The sequence below is a fragment of the Oryzias melastigma genome, linkage group LG10 (genome assembly GCF_002922805.2).
Source record: "Oryzias melastigma strain HK-1 linkage group LG10, ASM292280v2, whole genome shotgun sequence".
NCBI classification, from domain to species: domain Eukaryota; kingdom Metazoa; phylum Chordata; class Actinopteri; order Beloniformes; family Adrianichthyidae; genus Oryzias; species Oryzias melastigma.
Window position 1 is genome coordinate 15,883,755 of NC_050521.1, and position 10,582 is coordinate 15,894,336.

Below are 10,582 nucleotides of genomic sequence, written 5' to 3' on the forward strand. Positions count from 1 at the left end.
AAACTAAGGCTAGTTTTTTTTTTTTTTTTTGGTTGTTTCAGAGAAGCACATTTCAAATTGCTACAAAAAAGCGCTAGAGGTGTTAACCGCTGATGCAGACTCCATGCACGAGACACCTGACTTGCAAAGATTATCAACCCACACTTTGAGCTTAACAAAATTAACACATCCTGCAGTCTATTTATAAAAGCATAACTTAAAAAACATTTTATTTTTTTCATTTTTAAGGCTATAAAATAAGAAAATAAGCTTTTTTTTACATAGTACTTTACAACTAAAAATAAAAGATACATTAAATATAAACAGAATTATATATTCATATAACTTTTTTATTGTTTTGTTCATTTATACACTTTTTATGTCTATTTCTTTTTAAAATCAACATGTAACTTCAAGGGTTGTGTGTGTCACTGCAAATGCTGACAAAACTAGACATCCTGTGTGCAACTTAAATAATATTACAATAATATTAAATGTGATTTTTTTTTTATTAAAGACCAAGCTAAGACCAAAATTAAAAATCAAGATCATAAATTACTCAAAAACTCACACTTTTCTTATCATGTAAACATTCAAACTTCATCAAATCCCTACAGTTAATCTCTATGTAAAAAAATTCCCTTTTGTTCTCATTTGTAATTCTACATACTTTTTTATTTTTTATTTTATTTTTTTCAAAGATATCTCCAAATATCTTCTGAAAAACTGGAACCATAATGAGAGTGGGATTGGAGTTTTTTTTGTTTTTTCTGCTGGTGGTTTTTTACTTCCACTTTCCAGTCTGAACAAAAATCCCCTCTGTCACAGGAAGCAGGAGGTATTCGGCCACGGAGGAAGGTATTTAAGGCGACCCCAAAGCCTCTAGATCTCACAGCACTCCTGACAAACATCTGACCTCAAGCTCAGATTGTCTCCTTTTGCTGCATCACGACTTCCACTGTCAACTGAGACGATAAACCAACAATGTCTGGCATGATTCAAGCGCTTCTCCTCCTGGTCGCCGCGGCCTGCTTCACACAAGCCCAGTGTAAGTTCCTTGACACTTTTTTTATTGTGTCACTTCATTTCTAACGACTGGAATTTATGTCTGAAAATTCATTCTTTTTCTTCTCTTTTGGCTTCTTTTTAGTCAATGAGGCTGGACAGCAGTGCCTTTGTCAGCGCGTCAGGAACCACATCATGGGAAAAAATGAAATAAAAGACATCCAGATCTACCAGGCAACCGCCTTCTGCAGCAAAATTGAGATTGTGTAAGCAAGGAAATATTACAATGATGCTAAGAATTTAAAATGTGTTATTGATGTTTCAGAAGCTAACTTCAGTTTGTTGTTTTCAACAGAGTGACCTACAATAACGGCCTTCGCGTTTGCCTGAACCCAGAGCTGAGAATTATGAAAAAGGCCATGGCTGCTTTCATGTGAGTATCATTACTGTGGTTTTTACTTCAATGGAGCAAGACTTCATTGTGTCTAATAATTGTTCTTTTATTTTGTCACCTGTAGGAAGAGACAGAATGATGTGAAATCCAAGCCGACAAAGTCCTCCTCCACTTCTGGGAGCACCCTCACAACTTCCAACTGAACCTCCATCTCTACTCTTTCAACCAACCAAGGACTCTTTGTGACCACTGATCCCCCAAAACAAAACAAATGCACTTTCCGTGAATGCAGATGTTGAAATGTTAAATTATTTATATTATATTTATGCTAATGTCCTCTTTCGATCCTTTTGTCAAAGCTAAATGTGTTCCAGAATGTTTTGTTGTAGTTTATTCTCTGCATTTTTGGATATGTCATTTTTTTAATAAAAAAGAAAGAAATCTAAAACTGTTCAACAATGTTGTTTCTTTCTATTTCTAGTCTGACACATTTTGTGTTCACATTAACAGCAGTATCCTGTGGAGAGGAGATGTAAGGCAATTATTTAGTGTTTCCATTGTTGGAACGAGGTCCCTGAAAGAGGTCAAACCTGTTCTACGCTGTAATTATGGTCATGTAGACCTCTAGTTTAGAAGGGGGCAGGTCGGTTGGTAGATGAATAGATAGATGTTCAAACAGATTCATATTATAAACTAGAGAAGCTCAATAATCCAAGTCAAATCTCAAGTCTGAGTCTTGTGTCTCTGTCTCTTTGTTGTAATGTAATTCATCCTCTTGCCTTAAATCTGACACAAATATTTTTGGGTGATGCTCCCTTTCCACGCAGAGATTGAGCAGATCTCGTCCGAATGGAAACAATCAGCACTGGAGGAGTAAATATACTTGGACTACTCGAGAGAAAATCATTTTTGCAGCCCTTAGACAGAGTGTTCTTCCTGTAATCCCTGCCATCCACACATATTTACACATGGTTACGTGACAAGGAGTCCAAGGCAGAACGCCGCAAAAGAAAGAACTACTGAGGCCTGGACGTGACAATTAAAAAAAAAATGCTAATAAGTTATTCTATCAAATTTAATAATTTTTCTGTATAGATTTGTATTTTATGACTATAATTGAGTAATTTCTGCAAGTAAATTAGTTTTTTTCTAGGCACAAATGACCATTTTGTGGCCACAATTTAGTATTTTATGTGGACAAATTGCCATTTGGGTGCACAGATATTTTTTTTTGCACATTTTTGTATTTTTTGGGTAGAAAGTTGTATTTTGTGGCAACAATTTAGGATTTTATGGGGACAAATTGCCATTTGGGTGCACAATCACTTTTTTTTTTCCTTTTTTTTAAAAAAATTGGTATTTTGTGGGTAGGAATGTGAATTTGTGGCAACAATTTTGAATTTTCTGAACACATTGTAGTATTTTATGGCCACAAATTGGTATTTTGTTGGAAGAAATTAACATTTTGCGAAGCACAAATTATTATTTTGTGCATGCAGATTAGTATTTAATGAGGACATATTTGTATTTTGTGTGCACAATTTAAAGTTTTTTAGACAAGAATATTTTATTGGCACAATTAAGTTTCTTTTCTTGGCACAAATTAGTAATTTGTTGTAATAAATTAGCATGTTGTATAGGGAAACAAGCATATACTGAATGACAAATGACTATTTCGTGCATTGAGGTTAGTATTTAGCAGGCAAAAATATTTTGTTGGCACAATTTAGTATTTTTTTGCATGCAACTTAGTATTTTATGGCCATAAATTATGATTTTTGTTTGAAGAGATTAGCATTTTGTGGAACACAAATTCCTTTTTTTCTGCACCCAAATGAGCATTTTGTGGGCTCAAATTAGAATCTTGGTAACTTCAATGTCTACTACTAATTTGTACCCCAATAAACATATTTGTGCCCACAAAATATTAATTTGTGCACACAGAATGCTAATTTACTGGAGACAAATTATTAATAATAGATAGTTTATTTTTTTATGTCCAGGGCTCCAAAGAGAAGAGAACTAATTGTTTTTTCTGTTGACCAGACTGATGCTATAACATCCATCTTGCTTTGTTTGGTTTTTGTCGCCCCCTGGTGGATTGTTTGACTCAACACAGTACAATTTGTTCTTTTGGAAGAAATGTACCAAATCAAAATGAGATTGTTTCAGGATGATAGGGGAGAGAAACTTTTGAAAGTCATATTTAGAAGTGCATCACGATTGACCTTTAGAACATGTTTATTGTAAATCTAAATATTTAGAGCAACACATAACCATTCCAGCAGATTTCCTTTAAAATATCAGATGTTGTAACATCTTCTGAGCAAGGATCATTGTAAATCTGTTTGGAAATATTGATCTTATCAGGTTAATAATCAGCCAATACCAAGTTTTCTGACTCAGCACTTGCGTAATAGAAGGCCTTTCACCACGGAGTCCTATAGGCTGAGATCTTCAACACCCCCATACAAAGACATGCTGGCATAAGTGCAAACACATTTATACGCTTAAGGTCTTTGGTATTTACATGAAAACATAATGAATTGACTAAATGAGACAAATTCAGTTATTAAAAGATATATATTTTAAGCAACATTATTAGTGAAGTATTGAATGATGTTTGAGCGGAGAGATCTAACAGACTGAAATGTATCTCATCCAATCAAATGACACTTTGTTGTGTGTTACATCATTAAATTTAAGTCTAACTGTACAGTTCTAAGGTTGCACATTGGGAACAGTCCCCCCCCTTCCTCAGCCAGAACACACAAACCCATGCAAACATTCAAACTGCAGAGTTTAAGGTTTCTGTGGGGCGGGTCCAGTGGTGCGTTCACAGCTCCAGCAAAAACGTCGGTGCTCTAGCTGCTGTTTGCGTGACCAAAAGTCATGGATGAACTCTCAGCTGTGAACAAACACGCTCCTGTGCTGTCACTTTAGTGTCTGCCATATCGTCAGCACCGCAGAAAACTCATCCTTACATCTGAGAGCCAGGAGAGGAAAAAAGGAAAGAATTTGAACAGGTTAGTGTTTCTGCTTTGCATTAAAAAAAGGCTGGTTTCCTGGTCATGAACACCACAACAGCTGACACAACAGAAGCTAGAAAATGACAGCTAGAATTCAAAGATTAAGAAAAAAATTGATATATATTTGCCTAAACAGTATGTGTTTTTTCTATTTTTTGCAAATTAAATGTACATGATTATTTTAGCAGCTACAAACTAATATCTATTTACTTGAATAGATTTTTATTGAATATGAATCACTGCTATCTACTTCACATATCTTAGAGCAGAGTCAAAAAATAAACTCATAGATGCTTTGTTGCCTTTAGGAAATTAAAAAACTAGAAGGAGTCCTTTCAGCTGGGCTCTGCAGTGGGAAGAGGCTGAATTGTGAAAGGCGCCGTCATATTTATGACACTGCTGGACAGTAACCAGACTCTCCTGTTCTATTTGAGGCGTAGCTGAAAAGGATGAAGGAGTTTGCTGCGTGTTGGAAACACAAGTCGGATAGGTCTATTCTTTAAGGTTTTGTGAGCCTGGGTTTGAACGACTGACGTCCAGAGGATTATTTCTTTTGTTTATGGTTTAATCATTTAAATCTGCATGTTTTTGTGTGATGTAGAGTCAAAAATCCACCTCCTGATCTGTGTCAAAATGGACCCAGGGCCGGGAGACTTTCCAGGTGAGGCTGTAAATCAAATCAAATGATGTATTAAAAACAAACTGATAATGTTTCCCTAGAATCAAATCTAATCATCATCTTTTTCTCATTACTCAGCCATTGAATCGGGCATGCCGTCTGGTTTTTGTGGCGCCTTATCACCAGCCGTGGCTATCCGACACAGTATCCGGTACGACGAGCACATGGACACCCCCATGCATTCGCCCCCTTCTGACATGACTGTAAACACCCTGTGGAAAGACCCCATCATCCCACGGCACAGGTTCAGAGCAGAGGTGTGTCTTTGTTTTTGTTTTTTTCAGGCCCCTATTGTTGGTGCCGTACATGACCTTGCAATTCAAAGCAGATTTGATTATGTAACTTTGTAACCTGATGCTATTACTGCAAACCCGTGTGACCAGGAAGGTCAGAAAGACAAGAAGACGTTGACGTTTGAGGGATTTGCACCGCCCAAGTCTCCAGTGCCTGTCGTGAAAGCCAAAGCCACCTCTTTCATGAGCTCACTTATGACCAGTAAGCTGACCAGATGAAAACATCCAAAATATTTATGCTTCAAAGACATTAGTTTACAGCTGGTTTCTTGGAGTCGTTTTTCCCAGAAGGGGTTCTGAAATCCCGGATAGCAAAACACTGATAAGCGCCATCACCTCCACACTGAACCGTGTTTACAGACTTGATATTTTCCAACCTTTTCTACGTAGCTTATGCCATTAACTGTGATCCAATGGATGGATGGATCTGCACCAGAAATTGGATGACCTTTCAAACTAAATGAAGCAAATCAATGTTTCATCTTTCTTTTTATGTATTTATTTATTTTTGCTTAAAAAGTAGTATCATGGGTATATGTAATACACAGAGATAAGTAGTTTTTGTGTTTGTTTTCCCTTTAGAGAAAACCCAAGAGAATCTAGAGATGTTTGAGCACCAGGCAGGACTAACAGACGACGTTTATTCACCACACAAGGGTCTTTCTACTGAGGAGACCCGCTTTCCTCGACGGGCTGATGTTACAGTTCCTGTGAGTATAGGAGAAAATAAAGATTGGTATGACCCAGTTTTTTTTGGTGTCAGGAAGACAAAACAGTTACTGTTTCATTTGCAATCTGTTGCTTTGTTTGAGTTCCCATCCAAAACTACTTTTTAAAAAAACACACTATGCAGGAATACCTCGTGGCCTGGATTTTAAAAGGAATTTGGACATCATGCGCAATACTTTTTTCTTAAACTGCAAATGTGATGTCAGCAATTTCCCAAAATAAAAACCTAATAAATATAAAAAAATCATTCAAAAGCAATGAATTGTGGTCTGTATTCTCCAATCTAATGAATATCAGACTTCTGGGAAATTACAAGGGCACTCGATTTAGTAATTGTAGATCCGGTCAGCCCTACTGAAGGACAAACATACTATATAGTACACTAAGTATAGTGAACGAATTCTAACATAACCTAAATATTATTATTATTATTATTATTATTATTATTATTATTATTATTATTATTATTATTATTATTATCATTTTAGGCGTGTAAATCACATGGTGTGTATTATATCATATGTGAAGGTTTCTTGGTAAACACATTACGTAATGGGTTCTGTGCTTTCTAGTTTTATCAGTCCTGTTGCCAAGCAACGCCCTTACTAGAACAGCTCCTCCCTATTTCTCAAACGGACCAATCAATGAGGTTCTCACGCTAAAGGGGCCTTCTGCTTCTACCCTCTACACGGCGTCGGGTTTTTTCCGAAAATAAAAGAAGAATTGTCTCTAAACTAACGAAATATGGACAAAATGAAAGAACCTATCCCACTGAGGCGTCAAAGAAAGCTTATCATAAAAAGGTATGGATAAAAACGGCTGCTGTTTGGTGGCTTTTTTTGGTGTTCCTGCGATTAAGGTCGTTAGCAACCTAGCCTAGCTAGTTAGCTAACAGCGTTATAGATGTTTCTCGAAAACAAACAGGTTTATGTCCTGGTTTTTATTTGTTCAAAGCTTTGTTAAAGCTCGTGAGTGGACTTTTCCAAAAATATTGAAGATGAATAGTGAATAACATTTACATGAAGGTCATAGGCTTCATATTTAGACACATTTCGCTTGGGCGCACGAAGTGTTCTGGCGAAAGAAGCTACAGCCAGATAACGATGTTCAGGGAGTGTGTTTTTATTCTGTTGAAAGGCCGTGTGTTGCCACACAAGCTTGGCTCAAAGTCGTGCTATTTGCTGCCCTTTTTGTCTGAACTCCATGACACGAATGTCTTTGCCATTGGCTCGTTAACCCCGTTAAAAGCAAAAGCTAGTGAGATACGATACCATTGATATTGTTAGAGGATGGAACTGTTTTTGTTATATAACAAAGTAGAAAACATGTCATTCCTGAAGGTACTTTATCAATAATTTTAAAATGTTATTGATTATTATTACTATCTTCCCCATTGTTGTGTTTTATTTACAACGATTTCTGGCTTATTTACTCATGTGATTTTGTTTGTTCACTTAGTCAAGTGTTTTTCTAAGTGGTTTCACAGTTCTTCCTCTTTTTTTTCCCTTTAAGCCCTATTTTTTAAAGTAAACAAGCAGATCTAATAAGGATTTTAGCAGGGTTTTTTTTTTTTTAAAGTTCCATCTGTGTTAGTTTGTGTGGATTTCTGATCTGCATTTGGAGGAAATGCAACAACATTTGGAGAAACTCACAAAGTGTCCAAAGGCTCTGCATTATCTGTTGCCCCTACTTATTTTTGTCTTCTGGTTGAGATCCAGCTGTAATGATGCAACTATAGATTTTTAGCAGTTTTGTAACCCACATGATAAAAGCCAATGGAGGCACTTTGTGTTATTCGTTTGCACGATGGGCACTAGCCTGAGCAGACAGCAGAACATTCTCTATTATTAGGGAAGGAATTTGGTTCAATAAATGGTTGGGAACATAGCTGCATGATATAGAAACTAAACTAAAAATCACGTTCCAGAAGCGGTTAGCGTCTTAAAGAAAGGTTTGATTACTTTTTTAGTTCATGATCAAAGACAAAGCAATCATACTTGAAGAATAAGTTATATTTAAGCAAATACTCATTTAAAACCTCACTCCACTAACTGTAATTTACTTTGAGAGTTTTTTTTAAACTCTTTTGTCCTTCTTAAATCTTGTTCTGCTGTCTTCTCCACATGATGGAGGAATGGCCTAAAATCACAGATGGTCTGTGATGCAATGTGGCATTTTCATTTTTAGTTTGCAGAACAGTCACCATGCACAACAAATATTATTTGGGTTATTGTTGACACACACAAAAAAATACATTTTCTAAATTATTTTTAAAGAACTCCATAAATTTGAAGTGCTTTTTGTGCTAGTTAGTGGTTCTACAATGTGGTTTTATATTTATATACTTGTGTCTTTTCTTTGAGCAGAAGTTGAGAATGCCAAGTGGGGACTTCAAGGAGGACAGGCTTACAACATCAGCACATCCCACCACGAGTGGTACCCCTCCAGTCACCCCTTCTGTCACCCCCAGTGTCACCCCCACTGTCAGTCCCCTCTCATCACCAGCTCTCCATCGAAGGTCAGCAACACGCTTCTTAGTTAATTGATCAATATCTATGGATATTTTTTGTTTTTAGATGTGACATGGTAGCTTCTTTTGTGACTGTTGACACAGGAACTGGTTCCACCTCAGTTCAACACCTTTTCTCGCTCTTCCGGACCCTGACAGACATCATCCGAACGCAGACATGGGAGGAAACGAGGGAGGAGGCGGAGGCTTAGACAAGTGGAGCTTTTTCGGAAGTCGGTCGGTGGTGCACAAGTCCCCCACTGATCCGGGCTCCGAAACCAGCACAGGTGAAGGACTAGTTTAAGACACATTTTTAAATGCTTTCATTTTTAGTTTAATTGTTGTGGAAGTTTTCAGCAAAAACAATCTGGTAATTTTTTCAAAATAAGTCCTTTTAGAAGTAAAAATACTGTTTAGGGTAAAAAAAATCCTCTTTAAAGCATCTTCCACCCTCCTGTCTTGCAGGCTTCTCACTACAGTCATACTTTGGCCTCCAGAAGTCCTCCACCATAGACGGCACCAACAGCCAAATCACTCTCAAGGTTGACGAACCCCCCAACTTTATGCCCCCCAAGCCTGAAATACCTGGCACTGATAAGCGAGTCCCCCAGCGGCCGCACAAACTCAAGCCTCGGGACATGAATGTTTTAACACCATCAGGCTTTTGAAGTGCGACCAGATAATATTCTTCCATCTAGAGTTCAACTCATTCCAAGCACAGGGTTACTCATTTCCTGTTCTGTTGTCTTGTGCTTCATCTGCCTTCCACGAACTCCCTAAGGCTGACAGGGAACCATCCTCAGTGCTAGTCGGCCGCATCGATGGTCCAAAAGAAGAAATTAAAAAAATCCTTAGTCCCCTTTAAAGATGAATTAGAATAATTTTCTCTTCCCTTCATTGATGAACATTTCCCTCTTTTGGTGTAATACGTGACGTGAAATACGTCGTCAGTGCCTGGAAAACTACAACTGACCACATATTTCATAGTGCCATTCGTTTTCTGAGTTTTACCATTTCATATAAGCTAACTCATTTATTGTTGACTTGTGCTTTTCAGTCAGCATGCAGCTTAGTGTATGACTGATATTGTGCCTGGTCTCGCAGGGTGAAGTGTTTGGGTTTTTTTTTTTTTTTTTCCCCTCAAAAGTTTTCTCATGTTTTTATAATGTGAAAGAACATCTTTAATTATTCTTGCTAGCAAGGCCTGACTTCCTGATATAGATATTTTTAAAAGCATTAGCTGTTTTCATATTGGTCAACTTTCAAATGAGCTTTGTGTTCCAAATAGCAGGTTGAACAGTTTATGTTTACTTTTCCAGAGCATTACAGTGTTGGTTCAGCTGCGACAGAATCAAACAGAGCTTATTTTCCTTTTTCTTCATAGTTATTGTTTTATTGTTATTGTGCTATCCAAGGACTGAACTATGCGTTTTCTCTGGTGAAAAATGATTTTCATTAAATTATTGCACAAGGGAGTTTTCCCAGTTTTTTCATCTTAAATAAATCTGCCAACAACTACAATTTGCTTTGTCTTTCTTAAGAAATAAAAGGAAAAAAAATATTCATTTAAATACCCATTTTGATCAAATTTGGAGTAATTACAATATGCATTAAAATATTTGATTTTTGTCGTACCTGTTAAAGTCTAGTGACTATTAGATACAAAAATAAACAATTCCCTACATGACCAGAAGATGGCACTATTTATCCAGCATGTTTTGTTTTCATCCTCACTACTGCAGCACTTAGGTCTACAAATTCTAACAGTAATAAATTGGTGTTTCCTCTCACATTAGACCAGATTTATAAGTTTAGCATCTACAATTTCAAATATTGAGAATTTAAAAGAAAAGAAAGGAGATAATGTTATCCATTACCAAATAATGACATAAATAACTTTTTTTTTTTCTCAAACATGCTCACATATTTTTATTAGTTTGAAATGCTTTATTACGTTATTTCATT

The 10,582-nt window shown here is 36.6% G+C and overlaps 2 protein-coding genes across 3 annotated transcripts; both read left to right on the plus strand.

Moving 5' to 3' along the window:
* The first annotated feature begins 714 nt into the window (after positions 1-714).
* LOC112153554 (interleukin-8) lies at positions 715-1,641 on the plus strand. The gene is made up of 4 exons (XM_024283867.2): positions 715-1,027; positions 1,130-1,250; positions 1,340-1,417; positions 1,503-1,641. Exons 1-4 carry the CDS (start codon positions 964-966, stop codon positions 1,579-1,581), a joined length of 342 nt encoding a protein of 113 aa, XP_024139635.1. The 5' UTR covers positions 715-963; the 3' UTR covers positions 1,582-1,641.
* A 2,580-nt stretch (positions 1,642-4,221) lies between these two features.
* LOC112153460 (putative monooxygenase p33MONOX) lies at positions 4,222-10,138 on the plus strand. 2 transcript variants are annotated; one of them, XM_024283694.2, is made up of 8 exons: positions 4,222-4,404; positions 5,009-5,068; positions 5,165-5,343; positions 5,470-5,581; positions 5,962-6,089; positions 8,475-8,626; positions 8,777-8,904; positions 9,083-10,138. In XM_024283694.2, exons 2-8 carry the CDS (start codon positions 5,041-5,043, stop codon positions 9,283-9,285), a joined length of 930 nt encoding a protein of 309 aa, XP_024139462.1. In that variant the 5' UTR covers positions 4,222-4,404; positions 5,009-5,040; the 3' UTR covers positions 9,286-10,138. The 2 variants fall into 2 exon arrangements, with proteins under 2 accessions (XP_024139462.1, XP_024139460.1); XM_024283692.2 differs by having other exon boundaries at positions 4,239-4,404; positions 8,723-8,904.
* Positions 10,139-10,582: the final 444 nt, after the last annotated feature.

What these genes read in the sequence shown, in the direction of transcription:
- LOC112153554 (XM_024283867.2), top strand. Translation starts at nt 964, where the DNA reads ATGTCTGGCATGATTCAAGCGCTTCTCCTCCTGGTCGCCGCGGCCTGC. An exon ending in CTGCTTCACACAAGCCCAGT is followed by an intron (nt 1,028 to 1,129) that starts GTAAGTTCCTTG and finishes GCTTCTTTTTAG; the next exon opens with TCAATGAGGCTGGACAGCAG. An exon ending in AAGGCCATGGCTGCTTTCAT is followed by an intron (nt 1,418 to 1,502) that starts GTGAGTATCATT and finishes TGTCACCTGTAG; the next exon opens with GAAGAGACAGAATGATGTGA.
- LOC112153460 (XM_024283692.2), top strand. Translation starts at nt 5,041, where the DNA reads ATGGACCCAGGGCCGGGAGACTTTCCAG. An exon ending in GGCACAGGTTCAGAGCAGAG is followed by an intron (nt 5,344 to 5,469) that starts GTGTGTCTTTGT and finishes CCGTGTGACCAG; the next exon opens with GAAGGTCAGAAAGACAAGAA. An exon ending in GGGCTGATGTTACAGTTCCT is followed by an intron (nt 6,090 to 8,474) that starts GTGAGTATAGGA and finishes TTCTTTGAGCAG; the next exon opens with AAGTTGAGAATGCCAAGTGG.